The 23,216-nt window shown below is 38.5% G+C and overlaps 1 protein-coding gene across 2 annotated transcripts; it reads right to left on the reverse strand.

The window, feature by feature from the left end:
• Nucleotides 1-1,285: 1,285 nt before the first annotated feature.
• Nucleotides 1,286-22,614, reverse strand: LOC148362545 (AT-rich interactive domain-containing protein 3B-like). Of its 2 annotated transcripts, none has more exons than XM_088339969.1 (9): nt 22,109-22,614; nt 19,848-20,459; nt 12,266-12,334; nt 12,122-12,194; nt 8,100-8,283; nt 4,580-4,830; nt 2,720-3,019; nt 2,547-2,636; nt 1,286-1,493 (listed from the first exon to the last, which is right to left on the reverse strand). In XM_088339969.1, the coding sequence occupies exons 1-9, from the start codon at nt 22,133-22,135 to the stop codon at nt 1,348-1,350; spliced, it is 1,752 nt and encodes a 583-aa protein (XP_088196095.1). In that variant the 5' UTR covers nt 22,136-22,614; the 3' UTR covers nt 1,286-1,347. The 2 variants fall into 2 exon arrangements, with proteins under 2 accessions (XP_088196095.1, XP_088196096.1); XM_088339970.1 differs by lacking the exon at nt 22,109-22,614 and adding an exon at nt 21,536-21,601.
• Between the last annotated feature and the right edge of the window lie 602 nt (nt 22,615-23,216).

A 23,216-nucleotide genomic window follows, 5' to 3' on the forward strand; every position in this document is an offset into this window, starting at 1 on the left:
TTTTCAGCCCTCAAAAGAATACAAACTACGGATACTCAATGTGACCAAACTGCACCATTTTTCTTATCACCTTTTACCCTGCCTTTTGCAATGTTTTTTGTAATTGTATGGTAGCAATGTGGCATGTTTATGATAGTAGAAATCAATCATGCTTTTTAATAGAATTAAGATTTTTTTTTTTAGCAATAGCAGGAGCTAAATATAACACACGGTCCCTTTAATTATTCAGGATAGAATGCTTTAATGATAAACACGCTTCTGGCATCATGCACAAGTTGAACAAAAGCTGCTAGTTACGTTTTAGCCCAGAGGCAATCACAAGCAGAAAGAAAATGCCCAACGAAACACTTCATTTGGACCTTTTTTTAAGGTAGGAGAAAAAAACACCACAACAATTGAACAGCACAAGTGATTATTTTATTCTAAATGACCAAACATCCAGCATATGTTGTCTAAGACCAAAACAAGGCCTTGCTGCTGTCACACATGTCAAGTTCTCAGTAACATTTTGTTTGCAATTTGACTTGATTGTCCACTTACAGTACATGTGAGCAAATTGCCACGTCATTTTCTGCTGCTCTAAGAATTGCATATTTCTCTCAAGGATTGAGGTAGCACTGGTTCAGTCCAACGTGAGGTCAGTCATGATACATTCATCGCCCGTACAAAAATACATCAAAGCACAGATATGGGTCCTGTGGACATTCCTGAGTTCAGAAATTCACCCCCCCAAAAAACGATTTATCAAATGAGGTAATTACGGTATTTTTTTTTTCGTCTACAGAAATAACTCGCAGCAGATATGATCAACGCAAAAACTACAATACTTAAATAAAGAAAATAAAAGAAAAATAAAAACTCCTGCAAACAATTGCTTTCTAAAAATGCTTCCAAACACATAAGGGTCCTGTGGTACCTGAAAAATCCCTGAAGGTTGCCACCAAAACTAATTCGCAGTAACTGGCCAAATGTCGGCTTAAATCATATCTACCGAAACAGAACTACGATATCGAGCTAAGGCTTTTTTGGTCTTGATTTACTTTGGCAACACCGCTGTTCTTTAGGCAACAGAACAGGATGATAAACTAGTTATAGATGTAGCAAAAACAGCATTGATTCTCCCTCAGCACTAAAGACACACACGTGAACATCTCTACTACTCAAACAAAGTTTACGTCAGGAACTAAAGGTTACGTTTAGAAGCTTCCCGAGGCCACAAGCTTGACAACATCAACACAAACTAACAGCAAAAGTTTCATAAAGAAAACCAAGTATGTCGAAAGACCTCCTGTGATGCATACCGCCCAAACAGTAAGAACGGAGTTAGCGAGGGAAAAAAAAGGATCTTTAATTTGGTCCCTTTGAGGAGGCTGAGGATGTAGAGGAAGGGCTGTGAGAGGAAGAGAAGGCACTGAAACCGCTCGTCCCCGCCGGAGTTACAGCCTGCGAAACAACTGGGGCAGTTGGGGCGGACTTCTGCGCGAAGAGCGTTCCTGTGACGATTAAATGTGAAAATGAGCCAAAATGAATTCCAGTGAGTATTACGACAACCATCACAACAGTGCTTAAACCTGTACTATTTGAATGACTATTCTGCTTGCTTACAATTAAGAATGTAGTTCTGTTTTTACTATTAAACACCTGCAAAAGAGATTGCATGGGATACCAGGATTGTTTGGTATTTTGACTATTCCAAACTGTTTACACAGTGTTTCCTATTGAATTTTTCGAGACCCTGGTGAGTAAACAGCCTAGGCTGGTCCCGAGGCATGTCCGCCCCGGAAGAAAATTTTGTGCATTTTAAATTAAAGCGCATCTATCTGGTGCATTTTTAGAGCAGAATGAAGAAGTTATATCAATGTGTGCCCGTGTAAACTATTGAGTCATAAATACAAGAGTGGGAAAGGGCAATGACACAACAAAAAAGTCTTACCCAAGAAGCATGGTGAACAAAATAATGCAAAAAAATCTGCTCATCATCTAATTGGATTAAAAATAAACTAGTGTTGTTCAGATGTCAATGCAGACTGTTTTAAAGTATTGTATTGTTGAACTAACCAAATCACCAAGTTTTAAATTTTATAGAATGAAATACTCATATCTGTGATTGGGTAAATTACAGTATTAAATATCAGTACCGCTGTTTTTGTGATTACTGCTATGACGGGATGCCTGTTCTTCTTCGAAGGTTTAAAGCAGTGTTTTTCAACTAACTTCGATTTGTGTACTTGTAGGCGGTCTAGCGAAAGCTATCTGCCCCGCGGGACTTTTTCAAAGGCTCAAAAAAGGTTGAAAAACACTGGTTTACAAGAGGTTCATGCAATGCTCAACTTATGAACTACAGTTCAGGCTCACGTGCACAGAATTGTTTTCTTGCTCTGAGCAAATCTCTCTATTTGCCTGAAATGGCAGTGCAAAGAGGCCCTGGCCAGGTTTTCTGCGCAGAAGGCTCGGGGCTAAACATTTTTTCTGGTGGCCGAGAGTTGAAATCTGATATCCATCTCTTTGAATGGGATTTATAGAATGAATAAGTGCGAACAATGTACCTGAGTACATGGTGCCATTGACTTCCACAGATACGCTTATGCTGGCCGCTCCATTGGTGGAGATGTTCAGGGCCAAATCCTGTTTGCTCTCTGCATAGAAACCAAAACAAACACTCAGATAAAAGCTTTCCCTCCTGAGTCGTCCACAAAGACAGAGGCTGAGAATGGCTCACCGTGACCGTTGTTGAGCTTGAAGTTGGCAGGACTGAAGTGAGAAGCCATCGCTAGGAAATTCTGCTGGAGCGCTTGCTGCATGAGGCGCTGCTGCTCCTCTGCCAACCGCATCATTTTCTTCTCCGGGCCGTCGGCAACAGCGCCCCCTGCGCTGCGCTCAAGCCTCTCTCTGAGATGTTCAAGGGTGGCAGCCTGGGCAAGCTGCTGCTGATGATGATGATGATGATTTTGTTGTTGCTGCTGCTGGCCCAATGCCAGTGCCATTGGCAGCCGGTTGGGAATCAGAGTTGAAGCTTCCTCTGCACCAATATACAGAATGTATTTTTTTTAAGTATATCATAAATGGTAGGGGTGCAACAATTATTTGATGCTGTCGACAAATATAGATTATAGAAATAGTCAACAATAATTTCCATTTTAGACAGTATTCATTAGACACGAGTGAGGCATCCATCCATTGATCCATAATCTGCACTGCTTATACTCAGTAGGGTCGCGGGGGTGCTGAGCCCATCCCAGCTATCTTCGTGCAGTGGGCAGGGGACACCCTGAACTGGTCGCCAGCCAGTCACAGGGCACACACAGACAGACAACTCACTCGCTCGTTCACACGTACATACAGTTTAAACCGGACGATTTACCTGAAACGCATGATTTTGGAATGTGGGAGCAAACCGCAGTGACCGGAAAAACCCACTTTAAGTAGGCCAAAATCCTTCCTTCCTCCTTACAATTCCCCACAAAAAACTGATGAGAATCCGGGTCTGCATAGGTTGCCTGATGACAATGGCGACCAAAAAGGCCGAAAGCCACAGCCTCGTCACCCCGGGCAGGAAACATTGCAAAACCAAGCCATGGTTCTCCTTTTCCCAATCCCTCTAATGGATAGAGACTTTTCTGATGAAAGGGGGGGTTTTCTCCATGTGACGTACAAAACCCACCCAAACCCCACACTCCCACTCACACGTCCTTCCCCTCCCACGTGCAACTTTATCTGACCCAAAGGTAGGCGAGAATATGTGACTATTGTAATTATTATAAATTATTGTTATCTGACCTATGTAATATTTATATCCGAGAGATTTTGTTATATTTAGACACAAAAGAGGAGCTATCTGTAAAATGTAATCAATAGGGAAGATTAAGGGGTAGGGAAAATAAGCGTCTGCTTCTTACTACCCCTTTTCGAACATGTTATGTTAACATTATTTTTGTTGTTGAGTCATTGTTTTTTTCCTGTTTTTTTTTCATAATGTTCAAAATAAAGTTTTCATTCATTCATGAAAGAAAGGATTTCACAACAAACTGTTTTTGTGCAGGGGCAAATAATATTTCATTTCAGACACGCTATGAAAATAATTCCTAAATATTCAAATGAGTTGATTATCTTAACCGGGTTTATTGATCAGTAAGTGCATTATTGCCACTGAATTTCTTGGCCCGTTCCAGACAATATGAGGCTATGTCAAAATAATTCAAGTGGGAAACAGTGAGCACTACCTGCTGGCCGAATCGGTAACCACCTAATTACATTCTGAAGAACTATTCTGATCCATAATCTGCATGGCTTTTCCTCAGAAGGGTCGCGGGGGTGCTGGAGCCCATCCCAGCTATCTTCGGGCAGTGGACAGGGAACATCCTGAACCGGTTGCCAGCCAGTCGCAGAGCAGAGACAGACAACTCATTCGCTCACTCACACCTAGGGACAAGCACGGGGAGAACATGCAAACTCCACACAGGAAGGTTCGATTTCATGACCTCAGAACTGTGCCGCACACGCGCTAACCACTGCCTCGCCGTGCTTCCCTCTGAATAAATAAATAAACGTAATATAATGCAATTACTTTACATTATCATACCTTGATTTTTTTTCACATTAGGACTGATCGACTGACTGCTAGTGTTGTGCCCTGGGGTGGAGGTCTGCAAGTTGGGTGAGGAGAGAAGATTGTGCGCAGCGGCATTTGGCGAGGACGAGTAGCGATACAGGCTGGTTGTGTAGCTCGGACGTCGACCTTCCCTGCGGTTGCTGTCGATGGCCGCCTGCAGCTCACTTGGAGAACTCAAACCCTTCTTTTCACACTCAAAAGGGTACAGGTACTTCATATACCTAAAAAAGTAACATTCAAATTAGAAGATTTGTTTTAGAATGAGGAAGAAATGGTTTAAATGATCTCTCTGTAGGCTGGCTAATTAAGTGGGATTGCTGCTTCTGCGGTGTCCATTTAGAGATGGTCAGGTGTCATCCCAAAATCTTCGTACTAATAAGGGATTGGCTATTACCGATACAAGGTATCAGTATCGGGCTAATATGTGAATAAATTCATAGTCTTTATCGTCATTACACAACAAAATTGGAGAGCGTCTCTTTTTAGTGCAAGTAAACAAATTAAAAGGCAATGCACAAAAGAATCCATCCATCCATTATCGGCAACGCTTATCTTCAGAAGGGTCGCGGGGGTGCTGGAGCTCATCCCAGCTACCTTAGGGTAGTGGGCAGGGGACACCCTGAACTGGTTGCCAGCTAGTCGCAGGCACAAAAGAATAAAAACATTAAAAAAAAAAACTATATATAATAACTATATGCATATTCACAGTGGCAGTTGCACGGTGGCCTTTTGAAGTAAAATGATCGCAACTGTGTAATATTTCACCATGAGATGACCCTGAACTGTGTAGTGCAAAATAAAAAAGTGCTAGAAAGCATAGAAAGCACAAGAATGAATACAGACAAGGGAGATTCAAAGTAACCAAACCGCATCATTTTTCTTTTCAAATTTTTTCCTAGACTTTCACAAAGTTTGGGGATTTTGGGGGTGCCCGTAGCAGCAAGATCATGGAAAATTATATCAGCTCCCTGTAGGTGAGCCTCATGTTTTGTAAAGTAAAAACACATATATCCTAGTATTTTTCGAAAAAAATAAATAAAAAAATGCATGTTCATAAGATAGTACATGTTTTTTTTGGGCTTATTATTTAAACCAATATTGTTTTTTTATACACATGACTATCGACAGGGTTTTGTTTTTTTACACGAGAAGTGATAGATCATCCATAATGTCTCTTTAAATTTCACATTTAGTTTGAACAAAAAAAAAAAACATATCCTTAAAATGCCAAACTACATCATGTAGCTCATTTAGACATTTTCTTTACATAAGAAAAACAAGAAAAGTGAAGAAGAAATTAATACTTGTAATGAAGAAAATAACAAGGATATTTTTTTTTTCCAGTAATCCTTGACTTTGCAGAATTTCAACTATTAGGCTGTGGAACGAAAGAAACACTGGAAACGAGATGTACTGCAAAGGGATTCTCCTTAAGTTATTTGTTTATTGGGCTAAGTATTTTCCGAACAATCGGGGGCACATCTTTCACAATTAAATCTCCTCCTATGTTCTGGTCTGAAGGCATCGCTTTGAAAATGATTGTTTTACTAGTGATCCCAAAAGCTAAAAAACAAGATCCGCAAGTTCGAGAGCATTCTCCATTCGGGCCACGGATCTGTGGAATGTTCTTCCCCCTGAGACTTGATCTGCAACCTCAGTGGAACTGTTTAAATCTAGGCTTAAAACACACTTCTATTCTATAGCATATGAATAACCTACATTATATGTTGACAAAATCTGTGTATTATTTGTTACTGCAACATCTGTAGCAGCCTGGTCATCCTGAAAGGGGGATGACCTCATGTGCAGTCCCTTCACAAGGTTTCTTCATTTTCCTCATGTTGAGGTTTTGAGTTTTTCCTCGCCCTCAGGGATGGTGTAATAATAGTCTGTTTGCAATAATCTGTGGTTTGTGCAGCCCTTTGAGACTCCTTGTGATTAAGGGCCTCACAAATAAACATCACTTGACTTGACCTGATTATAAGGCACACTTTTAAAAAAATATTCCTTTGTGAAAGATTTTTCATACAAAGGGTGCACGGGTTCATGAAGTTAATATTACTATTTTTGATACTTTTCGGCAGATTTTGCATTTATTTGATTTATTGGATGAATGCATGCTGCAAATGAAGTCTTTTTGTCCTTTTAACAATGACAAGTATTCTGAATCTGAGAGTGAGGTTTGCAATAATAAAAAAATATATACAGTGGGACCTCGCTACTTCGCTCTTCGACGTTCGCGGATTCAGAGCTTCGCGGGCCTAAAAAAATAATAATAAAATAAAATAATTTTAAAAATGATTATTATTTTTTTAAAGCATTTTTGAAGGGGCGTCGCTACTTCGTGGTTCCATGATCGCGGGTTCAGAGCTTCGCAGGTCTAAAAAATAATAATAATAAAATGAAATAATATATATTTTTTTAAATTTTATTATTTTTTATTATTATTTTTTAAGCATTTTTGAAGGGGCGTCGCTACTTCGTGGTTCCACGTTCGCGGGTTCAGAGCTTTGCAGGTCTAAAAAAATAATAATAATAACAGAATAAAATAATTAAAAAAAATAAATTAAAAAAGAAAATATATATATATTTTTTTAAGGTGCGCTGCTACTTCGCGGATTTTCACTAATCGCGGGTGGTTTTGGTCCGCATTAACCGCGATAACCGAGGTCCCACTGTATATATAAAAAGATATTTGATATAACATAAATATTGGGAAATCTTTTTTTACAACTAAAGGAAATGTACTCATATATAAATGGTAACTGTATGTGGAAATATTCAGTAGTAATTATGCATTTCCGAGTTAATTAACCAAATTTCCGGTCTATAAGGCACACCAGACTATAAGGCACTTTCCAATTTTCTGGCAAAGTGTTTCAAGTGTGCTTTATAATACACAGAAAATAATACACAGTATAAAGAGTTGAAATTTCTGACGGACTACGAGGTCAAAATTTGAGTACTTGCACTTGTATTTTTCCAGGGGAAACTCATATGGGACCTTCCTAACAAAGGTTTCTAAATTTTTAAGTAAACACAAATGCAGCTTTTGTCCCTTTGTGAGTTGGTACTGTGACTGTATTAAAAACACGTTGCAGAAGCAATGTTGGAGGCCCCAATCTGACAGATAAAACAAAAACTAAAATGACTTCAATTAGATAATAATAACTGAGACAGAAACACAATTTCTGTCAAAATCGTATCCGGCTATATTAACATGCATTGTGGTGTAAAATGCACCATTTCTATCGAACAATATAAGGTTAACTGTGAATTGACTTTGCTCTTTGTTGTTGTAACATGCAAATGCCTCCACTCTGTGAGAAATAAATGATTTGCCTTATCATGAGATAAATCGGAACTGCCAAGGCACGGAAGGAACACCGTGTGCCTTATCATTAACAAGTGTACCATCTGGATTGTTTTGAAACTCTTCGGGGTAATAATAAACTTAGATATCATCCACTGTCTGAGATGAGACACGTACTGTGTGCGGAGGGTGAAAGCTGCACTGGTAATGGAGGTGGGGAGGTTGAGACCTCTGGTGATCTCCCTCCAAATCTTCTTGTTGATGACATCTACCAGGCCTCCCTTCTCTGTGACAAGCTTGTAGAGTTTGTACAGGTCCAGGACCTGTTTGGCCATGATGGGGATGCGGTTCACAGGCGTCCCTGAAGGAAGGAAAAACTATTGTTATGGTGGATGTTCCATCATATTGCAGCCATGACGGATTTGTAAAAATATTTTAGAGACTGATAACACTAGTATATAAAATTCCTTCCCTCGACCCCCAAACTGCTTAAGTTTGAAAGAACTAAGAACAAATCTCCCAATATTGAAAATGTATTCATGTATGAGATCAGGAATAGAACATGGGGATTATTAAAGGGACATTGTATCTAGTTTGACCACTAGATGTCACTTTGATGTGTTCTGCAACTGAAAATGTTTGCTACAAAGCACAGGGAAGAATAAAAACTAGACCAAGTGACCAAATAGCACTGTATTTCTTCTTATTTTTTTGCCCAGCGTTGCACAAAGTTTTTGTTTTATGGGGGGTAACAGTAGCAGCAAGATGGCCGACAATCATGTCAGCTTTCTCTAGATTAGGTGTATCACACTCAAGTTGGGGTCCTCTAAAGCTAGGATCTGGGTTTTCCACGAAAACAGTGCTGAAAAGGGACTGTGTTTTATATTTGTCTACTCGATGTTTCTGTGATGTGTGGTTGCAACTAAAATGTGTCCAAGGAAGACTACAAACTACAGAGACTGAAAGTGAGTAAATAGCACCCATTTGCAAGTTTTAATGTGCCTTTCTCAAAGAAAGACAAAAAAGTTGCCTATATTGTGTCGGAATATAGAAAATTGTTACCATAAATATTTTCCAAAAATAAAAGTCAAATGCCAGTGTTGGAACTTTCAAGACCCAAAATCGTCACTAAAAATGGCACATTGGTTCAGTCATTTTCGCTCTTTACGTACGTGCCAACCATTTAAAATTAAAAAGGGGGAGAATTTATTGCGCCCTCTATTTTGACGTGTGAAACACCTGTTCCCGCAACATTAACAACAACAACAAAAACATGAGCTTGTTTACAACCGGAAGTAGCACACTCACCAAAACGGAAATCTAATGCAATCGTTGGAGTGGTTTATTCACACACGAAGACTTGGTCTCACTTCAAAATAAGGCTGCAGACTAGAATGCTAGTCAGGATTTTTGTTGTCGTTTGAATTTGAAAAAGCAGAATCACATTTATTTTTTATTTATTTATGTTTTTTTTTTTAAATCGGTAGGCATTTTTAAGCTGAGAAATGCTTTAGTCTGACGTTTAAAGTGGTAGTGTTGGTGAGTATACTCAATGATTTATTATAACATTTGGGTTAACAAACAGATTTATTGAAAAAAATTATATATATATATATATATATATATATATATATATAAATGTACCAAATTGTGGTTTATGAGGTTTGATTCCAATATTATTGGTCTGCTTTTATGGAGAACAAAAGTCAGCAACTTTTACAATTGAGAAGGGGAAATTGAGAAAATTTGAACAATTACTCTTAATCCAAAAGGTATCTATCAGAGTAATCTATTAGGGAAATAGCCTCCGATGAATCTGATCATAAATTAGTTGTTAATTATTTGATCCGTCATTGCACCTATCCATTTAAACGCAGTCTATTTTTCTCACTTCCAGCCAAATAAACAAATTCACTGCCAGCCAATTTAAAAGGAAAACAGAGGGTTGAAGTCAAATTACATCAATGCATCGATTGTGTTCCCATAGCAGGCAAAAGGAAAATAAGTCCCAGCAATCTACGTGCTTGCACTCTTGTAATGGAGTTTATTTCAGATGGATTGGGCGGGCAGGTTGTAATTCCACAGCAAATGCAGTGAGAATTGATCCGAGCAAAGCGTGGGGGGAAGGGTGAGTGAGCAGCAGTGGCTGCCAATCACGAGGTTGACAGCAAACGCCGCGGAGCTTGAGCCTCTGTGGTAAAGCCATTTAATGAAGAAGGTTGAATACAAGTTGTAGAAATAAGATTATGTCGGCCTAAGCATGAACACATGCACGCTCGGCCTGCGTGTGACCTCTTCTGTGAGCGGAATATTTATTTAGAATAGCTGCATAAAAATCAATGGATGACACTTGAATGTAAAATTATCTTTTATCTGTTTTTTCTATGCTATTCAAATAATTCTAGACTACTCTTAATTGGTGTATATTCTATTAAATTACTTAAAACAAGTTCAGTGTTTTTTTTTAATTCCAGTTAAAGAGACAGTTATATTTAGTGCATCCTGGTGGTACAAAAACTTTTAGTAAAAAAACAACAACATTGATTTGAATGCTAATCGAAAATACATGAACTATCATACCGATGTAATAGTTTTGTTTTTTTTAATTTGTACTTCGTTTACATAGTGAAAACCCCAGCTAGAAATCGCCGCCATGTTTGTCTGCCATCTTGCTGCTACGCTGCGATCATATGGCACTGATTTTCGTTCCATACAGTGCCATATAGTGGTCGAATGTTACACATTGGCGCTGTAACAATTAATAATCTTTTATTACTGTATTTTAAAGCTACGCCGTTTACAATTTCTTTTTCACTGTCAAGTACATTTGAAAATGTTTCGACATTGTTGTTTTACTTGACCATAAGATGCCGCTATATGGTGGAGAGCAACCGAAAACGATTGCTAAAAAGCACAACGGAGAATACAAATTAATCAAAGTGAGCCAAAGAATAATTTTTCTTCTGATTTTTTGTCCAGTCTTTTTGAGATATTTGGGTACCGTAACCGCAAGACGGTGGACCATTATGTGAGCTTCTTTTGGTGAGGCTCATGCTGTGTAAAATAAATGCTTATTTTTAGAGGTACGAAAAAAGCATGTTTACATGACGCAAAGTCACCAAATTGCACCATTTCTCTTCGCATTTTCCTTAATCCCATTCCAAAAAAACAACAAAAAAATCAAAATGAAAAAAAAGAAAGGAAAAATGGAACAAAGAAAAACAAAATTAGAAAAAAATGAAAAGAAAAGAGATGAAAAAATGTAAAGAGAAAAATTGCACTAAATAACACCCAATGTCCCTTTAACATTTCGATGTCTTTTGTTACGTTACTCTTAAACTACACCATTTACACTGTGTTTTCACTTTGAAATAGAGTTAAGAATTTAGTAAGATATTGAGTAAAATTTAATTAAGTATAGCCCTGAGAATTGCCAACCCTGACAACACAAGTAAAATTGGTCTATACAGAGGCTTCCCAACTTAAGACCATTTTGAATTACGAAAAACTGTCGATACATTTTTTCCGAGATGTCGAAAAATATCCGGACATTGCTGTAAGTTATGTATTGTATTGTATTGTGCACATTTTTCAGAGTACAGGACGTTACTGTAGTGCTTCTTTCCGCCGCGACCGGCGTGTGGCACTGTGAGAACTCACACAGCATCCACCCCGAAGAAGAAATCCAGCTTCCTCTTCCTAGTTCTTGTGGAAAGATACTATACTGTATCTCCAGCACGCTAAGAACTTTGACATTTTTATTAATCTCTCGTGCATCCATTCAACATGGTTGGTGTAAAGTGTATGGAAGAGGCAAGCAGTCTCTTTTGAAATGAAAGTGATATAAGAAAGCTTGATGGGGTTGAGAAAATGGTTGGATAGCTTTTTTTCGGCCACTCTCTACCACGGAGGAGGACCTCTTGAAGCTCATCTTCCAAAAGTAAGTTAAACTTTATCTATCTTTATAGAGCATCTGATTTTATGAAATGTTTATTTTTTAGTACAAAAAATACAGGTTACTTATGCAAGGCTTAAACATACTTATATAAACCTTAAACATACATTCCATACAAAATATATTACTGAAACAACTTACGAACAAATTAAACTTACGAACGATCGTCCGGAACCTATCTCGTTCGGAAGTAGGGCAGCGTCTGTAAATTCTATCAAGAACCAAACACAAAGAAAAATCTGACCTCGTTTTTGCATGAAGACAAACAAATCATCAAGAAATTCTTTGCGCTGGGGGTCGTTGTCTAATTCATAAAGCTGCGGTGCAAAAGACATAGCTCATTATTTCATGAAGCAGGAGAAAGGCAGCTTCGGCAGAATCCACTGACCTTTGCAAAGTCCCTGGACGGTTCTGCTCTTCCTCGTCCTTCGCTATCCTCAGCCCAGATGGGAGCTCTCTGTAGAATGACATGAAATGTTTAGAGGTGCAGGATGGACAGAAAGGTAAAGGAGAAAGGCAGTTTGACAGCAATTGTTTATGATAACAGGAAAGAATGACATTGGCTTTTATTTTTTAAACATTCAAATTTTTCCCCCAGGTGACTTTACGGTAAACAAGAAAAGAGTGTAATAAATTGGTTTATGTTGGTTTGTTTTCCCTTTACTTTTCTTGTTATGTTGTTTGAGTCATGTGTTACTGACAAACATGTTACATAGGTTAGAACACTAGTGTCCAAGCTACAGTCCTGGGGCCATTGTGCTTATCTTTTGCATCCGGTGTGTTGAAGGGAGCACACTCCGACCGTTAATCAGTTATCACTGTTAAAACTGTTTTAGTAAATATTAGGATTCAAATCAGTTGGTGTTGCAAGCGTAAAACTGTTTGATTATTCAACTACTAACAGATTATCAAACTAATTGTTTAGTAGTTTAGGATAGCTCATCAAAACTACAGCTTCTCAAAGATTCTACCCCAGTGCCATGATGACCATTTTAAGATTGGAAAAAAACGCGTATTTTGTTTTTATATAGAAAGATGGGTATTCATACCATATTCCACAATTATTTTTGTCATTATTAACTATGTTGCTACTAAATGTCATTGACCTACTTTCATTGCACTATTGTTTTTATGCAACTTGGTCCAGTCCCCAAGAACTACCTAGTAAATAATTTTGGCCATTTATTCAGACATTTCTCTTTTTTACCTTTTAAATCTATCTATGACTATAAAGACAATTCTAATTCAAGTTATTCACTGATTATTTTAATTATCTTTATTGTCGGCTAACAGAGTATCTATGGGTTGTATCATTGAACTTCATTAGGTCGCAATTTGAAATTGAAAAATCTCCAAAATGTTTTTTTAAAAAATCGTTAAAAACAACAACCATCATTCTTGGGTCTAGACGGACTCGCTTTGGAGGTATTTGTTATTTGACATGATAACAGCAGTTTGGAAAAGAGTGATCCACATGTTTTTTCCTGTTTTCAGAAATTGTGATGGGGAAACAGTATCAGTCATTTATGGTTTTGACAATCAAAAGTTTAAACTAATGTTTTATAATCCATTAACTCAAGTATTATTTGTAGAAACAAAAACACAATTAATTCCCAACAGAGTTTGTACATCTTTTTCAAGGCCAAATTGAAGTACTTTTAAGACTTTCAACGCCAATTTTACAAATTCTCCAGTACCATCAAAAGAAGAAATCTGGTGGGAATCATGTTTTTTGCAGAGCCACCAATATATCTCCGATTTACATTTGCGATTTTTCATATTGAGTGTGCATTTATCAAGACGTATGATGTTTAAGCCTGAGTAAATTGCAAAAATATTTGCGGATCTGAACAATTTTTTTGCGACATATCTCTACCCATAGAGGTGTCAGGAAAATGACGGTAATATGTAGTTTACATTTTCAGTTGCAGGAAGTTTTTACCGGTACAATTTAGCACTGAAAGGGCGACTTTAAATATTTGCATGGCCTATAATAAATGTTAATACGTAATCCTTGCAATAATACACATTTCATAGTGCCCTCTTTAGGTGAAGCACGCACCTTTCCCTTTTGGGCGAGACCTTTAAGTGGCGACAACGCTTCATAGGGCAATGGCATACAAACAAATGCCAGCTGCTGTTAATTACTAAGGAAGAAGAAATGCTATGACAAGCCATCAAAGAGGTGTTGGCGTACTTTTAAGCAGACTTGTTAAGAAACGTGGCAATCATTTCAAGCATATATAAGCCCTTCACCCAAAATTCAAGTACTTTTCTGTCCTTGAAAAACACAATATTAAAATTCGAGCATTTTCAAGGATTTCAAGCGCTGTGCGAACAATGTTCCCAAGCATTCCACCCAAGACGGATGACTCAACTCCCCATTTGGTCAATCGCCCCAGAAAGGATGCCTGTATAGCTCTACTGTGTACACATAATACATTATTGAAAGGGGGGGTGCGGGGAGGCGTTTACTCTGTGGTTTGTGTGCAGGAGATGAGGGAGAAGGCACCATTGTCATGAGCTAGTTTAATGTGACATGTTATTGCTCCATAAGCTTCCACATTATATGACAGTTGAAGGTTAAACTGTGAGCGAGTGTGCAACCGTGCAGAAAACCCCGCTGAGATGTTATTGTCTCGCAGACACGCATGCAGAGCGCGAGTTCATAGCAAAACCAAAATGTCCAGCGAACATAATTTGCACCGCTTGCATCGAAGTGTCACTGTTTGACGTCAGTGTTGTACGCAGATCACGATTCAGTTCAATTTCATGTTTTGTACAAAAACATGGGTGTGTTTTAGACAACACAACATTTGCATGTACCCAACAAGATCGTCTTGCTCATTTATCACACATGCGAGTCATCAAATAACAGAATGTTATCGCCTTGATTGTGATTGTAACATCTCCGATGTTTTTGCTTGACAACTAAATCCACGGTTCATCGCACTGTCCCATAACACAATTTCAGACTATCAGCTATAAAAGACATGGGAACCAAAACAACAAAATACATCAACTACAACTCAGTTTTTGTTTATAGTCGAAACAGCAGGCCGTTAGCCTCTTTTGACACCACGGAGAATCATTTCATAGGTTTTTCCAAGGTTGTTTCAAAGAAGGGGTTTTCGACACGACAACAGCTTTTTCAAAACACGGTCTTAGAAAAAGCAGTTTTTCCGACAAATCTTGTCCGCAAGGATTCTTGTTTCAATATTGCTTGGATCCAGTCATTTTCTTGATAAAAACTTGCAACTTGTTGAGTTTAAATAATGTCAACAACAACAACAAAAAGCTAAATGAGATAAATGCTTCCACCATGTGATAACGATTCATAATAAATACTGTTTATTTTTTTAGGTCATTTTCTTTTCACAAACCACAACACAACAAATTATCCGTTGAACCTGAATTTAAAATAGAGAAACAAATTTGATTTTTGTAGCTTAGGCTCATATATAGATGGATTAACTATTCATTTTAACGAGAGTAGTTAACTAAACATTGTAAAAAGATAATATGTTCCACTGCCAGCTGTTTTGCCTTTAGCCTTTAGGGCGTTCGATAAAAAACGGCTTTAGAGAAATTTAAATGCTATAAATTTGAATTGTTACAGGTTACTATAAAAATGAATATGTTTGTGGTTAGTTGGTTAGATTCCTTAACTACTATGTTTGTAGGGGCACTATTTCCTGTGGTGTGTCTTCGACAAGTACAGCCTGGAGGCTCCCATCTCTCTCCAGGCCAACATATGTTTCCACACATCAAAATTCATCAGTGTTACTTTTCTTTGATGAATAAAACATTGAAAAGAAGAAATGCTTTGCTGTGCCCGGACATGGTCAAACAGACCTGGGAAAATGACCCTAACTATTAGGAAAGTATTGTGACAGACGCCGACACATAGGAAATAAAACTATTGACACATAGGAAACGGTTACTTGCATCAAAGTTGTGCCACAGTTGTAATTTTCTCCGCCCAGGAACATGCAGGTAGGCCAAACATGTTGATGTTCCTTGATTACCACAACCTTTAGTGTTGGACTTCCTTCTTGTAACAAAGATGATTGTGAATAAAAAAGACCTTAAGTCGACTTTTAATAACAGGCTTGAAAAATTGTACATTCAGGTTTTGTACAGTCATTCTGTTCTATTTGCAAGCACAAAGTACACACTATTGTCTTTTGAACGCTTTACTCTCAAAACAGTGACATATAAGGTTGTTTTTTTTCTCATTTGACTTCAATGCAAACCATTCAAAAAAAATTATGAGGCATTATTAGAGAAATGTTTTCCTGTTTTTACTAAATGATTACCTGCAGCTTCATTTCACACAAACCTCGCCCTAGGGTAGCTTTTGACATATCTAATAGCAGGGCTTGGAATTTTTAATAAAGAGCCTTCCACTTCCCCCGCCTAGAAACTCTATTGACATGAAGGTAGATAAACATCCCAGTCCTTTCACCATCAAATGGAAATAAAACCCTTCCCCCCTTATTGATGAGCAAGTGAGACCTACTGTGGCTCTATTAACAAAAGAGCCGGCAGTTAATTGCTCACAGCGCTTTCACACAACCAACCCTGGGAATCCTGAAAGTATTCACTATTTAGGTCAGGAAATTGTTTCTTTTGTTTCATGTAAAATTCAACTTTACCCTTTTCTAAAATATCACTGTGTTTTTCAACATTGCAGAAATGGACGATTCTTTTCCGACCCCCACCTCAATTTTAATTGTTTATAATTTTTTAATTAAGAACCTGACCAAAAGTGAAAATATAGCGCTTCAATAGAACAGCAGGGGGGGCTACAAATTTAATCCAAATCAAATTATACCGTCTTTATCCCCCATACAAGTCAAGATCATTTATCTGGCCCCATGCTGAGCAAAGAGGGTTTCTTTATTCCTTTGGACAACGCCAGAGGGGCCTTTACAGTAGGATCACACACAAAGAATGAACAATAGCTGTCCAGTCCAGTATTTCAATCTTTGACTGCATTATAAAAGCTTTTTTTATGCCATAAAGACAGAAAGTGCCAAGAAGACAAAATTGCAAGCGTGCAGCAGTTATATAATACATCCCCGAAACTTGATGGACACAATTTCTGGCACCAATCAGATAAGCAATTAGATCCGATTTTACAGGGTGCGATAGGATCCAAAAGAGAATCAACATCTGAGGATTTTCACTTCTAGGTGATAGCCACACACCTCACATATAAGACGCTGTGAAAAATCACAGTTCGAAATGACTCCCAATGGATGCTGGCACTTCAAAGAGGGGGAAAATGAATCCAGCCCGAAAACATTTACTCATTTCTCCATGCATTTTTAATGGGGCTGGATTTTATGCGTTGCATTAAACAGGGTGTGACGTATTTAACAAAGCCCGAGTGGCAAGCTGAAGAAAGGGCCTGCGTTCTCGTTGCCATTATGTATTGATTACTTGCATGTAAATTACAGTGTTACTAAGAGACAACTAAATTATGCAGGGCTATCCACTGAGCTGAAGCATACTTAGCAACGAGTTGTAAAAAGATTTTCTATTAAACAATAAAGACTTGAGACGGGTGAACTGAATTGGAGAAATACAATTGGACAGAAAGGCGCCAACGCCTTACAGCAACACTTCTGCTCCACTGAAACTAAACTGAAAGTAAACTTTACAGTTGCACGCTGAAAGGCAACTGTGTGGCGGCCCCTCGGGCTACTGGCTTCATTAATCAAAATGGATTGCATTGACGCAGGGGCCCGGGAAGGGACAAGACCTCCTCTTGTTCAATTGGCTTCTGTTGACCAGAAAAACAACTGGCGTCGGAAAACTAAAGACGAAACAGATATCTGTTGCAGTGATCGACACGCATTGTTTTGTCAAAAATGTATTATACTTTGTTCATCCAGCTAAATGAGGGGTGACTAGTAGCAGGCTGATGTATTTATTGTTCCTTCCTTTGATGGCTTCGATAAAATTTATATGTGGCCTATGTAAATACAAAACATTACTATTGTATTTATGCGCATTCCTGCAAAATTTAAGACACAAATAATAATTTTCTGTATAGATACAGTGGGTTTTTAACCTTTTGGGCTAAAATACCAGATGTGGAATATTTTCTCCGGCATGAACTCCTTGCTAACACAGTATTTCTGAAATCCATCCATCCATTATCTGCACCGCTTATCCTCAGTAGGGTGGCGGGGGTGCTGGAGCCCATCCCAGCTTTCTTCAGGCAGTGGGCAGGGGACACCCTGAACTGGTTGCCAGCCAGTCGCAGGACACACAGAGACAGACAATTCGCTCGCTCATTCACACCTAGGGACAATTTGGACCTGCCAGTTAACTTGACATGCATGTTTTTGGAATGTGGGAGGAAACCGGCGTGCCCGAAGGAAACCCACGCAAGCACGGGGAGAACATGCAAACTCCACACAAGAGGTTCGATGTCATGACCTAACCACTGCGCCGCCGTGCTGCCCCACATTTCTGAAGTGTGTATCCTAAAATAAATGCCTGATGTGACTTATTAAGCTTGTTAGCTTTGTTTGTATGTTGGCCTATCTAAACAATACAAATTAGTCACACACAGTATATATATCATCATTAAATGTCCTCCAACCGATCTTTTTAAGCAAAGTAATGAATAGATGTAAAGCAATTACTTTATAATGGTTCTTTTTAAGACAATTGGACATCAATCATACAGACCTCCTAAAGTTTCATTTTATCCTCCCATTTAGAAACCTCTTCCCTAAAAGGCAAAAATCTATGCATTTCTGTAAACTGATAAGTGTTTAAGAAATACAGTTCAATTTTGTGTCTCAGTTTTATAAAACATGAAAATACAGTGACAGAAGCCTCTGCGTTGTTTTCTAATTTCACTTATGATTTACAGACAAAGACTATGCCGAAGTTATTGTTCAATAAGATTTGTTATCAACTAGCAGTTAATGTGTCTTTAATTGAAAATATGCCTAACTTCTAAGACAAAATCATTTGAGTATGCATCATTAAGATATAATTTATTTAATGTATTTCCGGAAATTGATATGCTCACGAGCTTTGGCTTGATAAAGTTTGTGAAACAATGACCTGCATCATACATTGTAGTTTAAAAACCAACATAAGCCCTTATAAGCTGTCACACGCGTCGCTTCGGCGTTAAAGTACTGCAGCTTGGCGCACAGCCAAAAGGAATTAGCCAGGTTGGTGACATTTTTATCAAGACTGTATGATTTAATGAAGTAGACAGTTCTCTGCTGTGAAATGTAATTGAGAATGATTGAATTTTGGGCATAATGCCAGAAGAGCCCCGTTTTGTTTCAATAGTAATAAGGAGGGAAGAGGCTCACAGTGAGGGGGTGCAGATGTTACAAAAGGTATTCCCAAACAGATTTTTTATATATTGGGCACAGAATATGTAGTGTTCCTCACCACAATTATGCAAGTAATTTGCCAAACATTACAGGTGCTGCGCGATTTGAGAAATTTAATCTCAAATTTGAACCATCTGGATAGTTTCTTCTAGAGCTGTGACAACATTACCCTGGCTGCTTACAGTGTTTTTTTGGTTGGCAGGCCTCATGTTTTTCCGCAGAGGCCACCTTTCCTTGATTGTCCTGGTTAGCCCACAGTTGACAGCTCTCCGTGTGATATTTTTGCCAGTTTGCCCCTTTTTGGCGGTTGTACCTTTGTTGCATCCACCTGTGACAACGCCTAGGCAGTCTTCAAAAAAAACTACAGAAACCTGTCTTAAAGCACTCTGTGAGCCGTGAACCTCTTCAACTAATTAACATGTACAACAATATAGTAACTTGCTTACTAGGTTGCTGGTGTTACTCTGACTGGATGACAAAGACATGCTGTTTTTAAAATGAATGATCTCTGAAAATTATTGGAATATACCGATGAATTTTATATATATTTTATGCGCAAAAAACATTTGATCACATGTAATAAAAGATGCTTACTTGTTTCAGAGGTTCGTCATAGGCCCAGTCAGTGAAGCCGTTGGGTGATGTGAAAGCAGGTGGGCCAACAGGAGACAGCACCTCCTCCTTCTCTTCCTGCTCCTGTTTTATGGCTACTTCAGGAGGAGGAAGTGGAGGAGATGACTTGCCTGTTACCGGTTGAGGCCCGGGGTAAGGGTTATAAGGAGGGCCCGGAACATGCAACAGTTTTGGCTTTTTCATCTCCTGAAAGGACCCGCTCTCCTCCGCATCTGGACCCATGTCTTCCTCATCAAAGTCACCATCATCATCATCATCCTCATCCTCTTCGTCCTCCTCCTCCTCCTCTATTCTGGCATTAACTTTGCTTATATTGCTATTATAAGCTTGTGAAATAAGTCCATCTGCTTTTCTCAGTAAGTCCGGCCTGGGCCCCTGTTGGGCCCTCGCAGCCGCAGCCGCAGCGTGTTGGGCAAAAAGGAGCTGAGCTTGGAGAAGGTGTTTCTCCTGGAGATTCATGTCCTGTTTGGCTTCTTGTTGTCTCTGGAGGTGCTCCATCAACGTCTCTAGCTTCAGGCCGGCAGGACTTGACGAGGGGAATCTTGTGGAGGTGCCCTCCTCAGATAGACCGGACTGAAACATACACAAAACTACAGAATGAATTTGATGAAATAATTGGAGCAAAACATTAATTATTAAGTTATTGAAGGGAGAAAGTAACTCAGACAGAAACCCACCATATATAGACCACTCTTTCAAATGTAGACAACAAAATAAAATATTGACTCGAGACTAGTATTCTATTCTATTCTACAGCTACTTTATTTTGAAGCATTACTAAATCTTTGGCGTGAATAAACCGCTCCAACAATCACATTACATTTCCATTTGGTGAAAGCATGAATTTTACATATCATCGGAGCAAAATATTAATGATTGTTCCTCCCTTCAATAACTTTAAAAAAACATACCTACCAACACTACTGCTTTACTTCCTTTAAAAATGCTGACTGATTAAAATAATAATAATCCACTACTTTTCCAAATTGAAACAACCCAAACCTAAACTACAGACCAAGTATTTATGCGTGAATAAACCGACCCAACTATCGCACCATATTCCCCTTTTTTGTTAATGTTTGACAGTAATCTGTAGACAAACTGTGTTTCGTGCATAATGTAGTGTGTGCGATAATATTTACAGCGTTTTTTTATGTCAAAAGGTTGATGTGTATGCAAATGAAACAAACTAAGCATGTGTATAATAGAGATTGTGAAAACACTGCGGAATATTTGGTGAGCTATCAGGCCCTTTGGCATTATAAGTCATTTACTTATAGGCAAGCCTACTTTTTGCAAAACAATAAATACTGTAGATTTTTTATTTTCTCATTAGAAATCAACCACAAATGTAAAAAGGGAGGTTAAAAGCTAACACATTCGATAGTTTGGAAAATAAAATAAGAAAAATAATGGGATTTTTATTCAGTTACTTAAAAGCAAAAAGAAAAACGGTAATAACGGGTCTAAGGTGAAGCTATGGTAGCTAACTAAAAATAGCATACCTGAATTAGTAAACTACATTAACATTCTAATTTGACGATAACCTGTAGTCTCCTTCCTAGGAACAAATTTCACCTGGATTTCTTTGTTTCCGTTTATAAATACTGCGAACAATTTGAATAAATTAAATATTTGAGTTTTATTACCTAAAGTAGCATTTTACCGTTTTGTGAAATTAGCGAACCATTTGCCATTTCCGGTTATTAAACGACCAGGGGGGGGGGGGGGGGGGGGGGGGTTATTATGACGTACATGTACGGGGGCTAAAATTAGTAAAACTAACTATTGTGGCATATTTTTGTTTTCATTCATTAAAACTTGAGGACTTTATAATAAATTGTGAGACAAGAAATCGTTTGTATGAAAGATGTCAAAAACACTAATAACTTTCATTTTTGTGATAGATAGATAGATAGATAGATAGATAGATAGATAGATAGATAGATAGATAGATAGATAGATAGATAGAGATAGATAGATACATGCAGTAAACTTTAGAATCCATCCTATTGGCCTATGTCCTGTTTCATGAGAGCATATAATTAAAGCAGCATATTCAAAAAACATCGTTAAATCAAGGTTTCCGCTATGGGTTAGTGGGTTAAAAGCAACTAAAGGGTGAGGTAAGCGAGCAGATATGTGGCCTGCAGCGCTTTGTCGGGGCAAGCAAACATGAGTAGGGAGCCTTCAACCAAAACCGAGCGGTCGTCGACACTCACCATTTGCCCCTTGGGGTAATCCATCATCTCCGATCGCCTTGTTCCTTCGTCTTGGGACGCAGGCGAACGAATCGCATCGCACGAGTTTTGCAAACGGCGGAAAAGATTAGGCTGCTCGGATAGCGGGGTCTTCTTGTTTTAGTCGAGCAAGCCGTGTGGAGCGGAGGAGGAGGGTCGAATGATGAAGAGTAGGAGGTGGGGTCATGAACAAGCAGCCTGGTGGTCACAGCGCTCGCAAGCTACAAACATCTTAGATTGTCTTTTTTTTTTTAAACAGCCCCCCTACTTGCGTCAATGAATGAATGGGGTCCGCCCACTGCTCGTAAAACTAGATTTTCATGCAGACTCCAAACAAACTGCCATTGATGTTTAGTACCAGCAATATTTTGCAGCATCGTGGCAGCTCACATTTCTATGCCTCCGGATGCATTTTTTGGCGTCGTGTCAATCTTACCAGAGTAAGGATGTCAAACTCTCTTTAGCACTGGGGTCTGATCCAAACTTTCTGTTCTGAGGCGCGCCGGATCAGTAAAAGAATGTATGTTAGCTTTCCCCCCCCCAGCATTACGCTTTGTAATTCGGCATACATGGCAACCCACCCTACATATTATATCCACATATGACAAGGGATCTTTTCTAAACAAAACACATTTATTCACAAACAATGAGGGGAAAAAGATGCTCGGGTTTAAGATTGAATGTTTTAACTTAATGGTTGAAGGCAGTTTTACACCTGAACCAAGTTACACCAATTCAAACGACCAGGGAGAACATTGGGTTGGCATTTATTCAAGAAAATAATTACTTATAATAGAAATGACACATTCTCTTTTTGACATTTTCAGAAAGTTATGTCAGGATGGATATCATCCAACTGGCCGGATCCAGCCAGCGGGCTGTATGTTTTATACACATGAACTGGTGAGCTTTTTTTCCCCAAACTCTTGATTAGGTGAAAATACGTTAGTTTTTTCATTTGACACCCACGTCTAGAGATTAGCGTGTATTGTGTATAAGATCTATTATCTAAAAAACAGTATAAATTATATTGCTGAGTATAATATATTGTGATTGCCATATTCAAGTAACCAACCTTTTCAAAGTTACC

Source organism: Urocampus carinirostris, chromosome 7, assembly GCF_059441175.1.
Source record: "Urocampus carinirostris isolate Australia breed hairy pipefish chromosome 7, RoL_Ucar_1.0, whole genome shotgun sequence".
Taxonomy (NCBI): domain Eukaryota; kingdom Metazoa; phylum Chordata; class Actinopteri; order Syngnathiformes; family Syngnathidae; genus Urocampus; species Urocampus carinirostris.

Bases quoted from the DNA above. Each gene is read 5' to 3' on its own strand.
- LOC148362545 (XM_088339969.1), bottom strand. From the start codon at position 22,135: ATGATGGATTACCCCAAGGGGCAAATG. The intron at 4,831-8,099 runs GTACGTGTCTCA...TTACTTTTTTAG, and splicing joins GCTTTCACCCTCCGCACACA to GTATATGAAGTACCTGTACC. The intron at 3,020-4,579 runs GTATGATAATGT...ATATTGGTGCAG, and splicing joins TAATGTGAAAAAAAATCAAG to AGGAAGCTTCAACTCTGATT.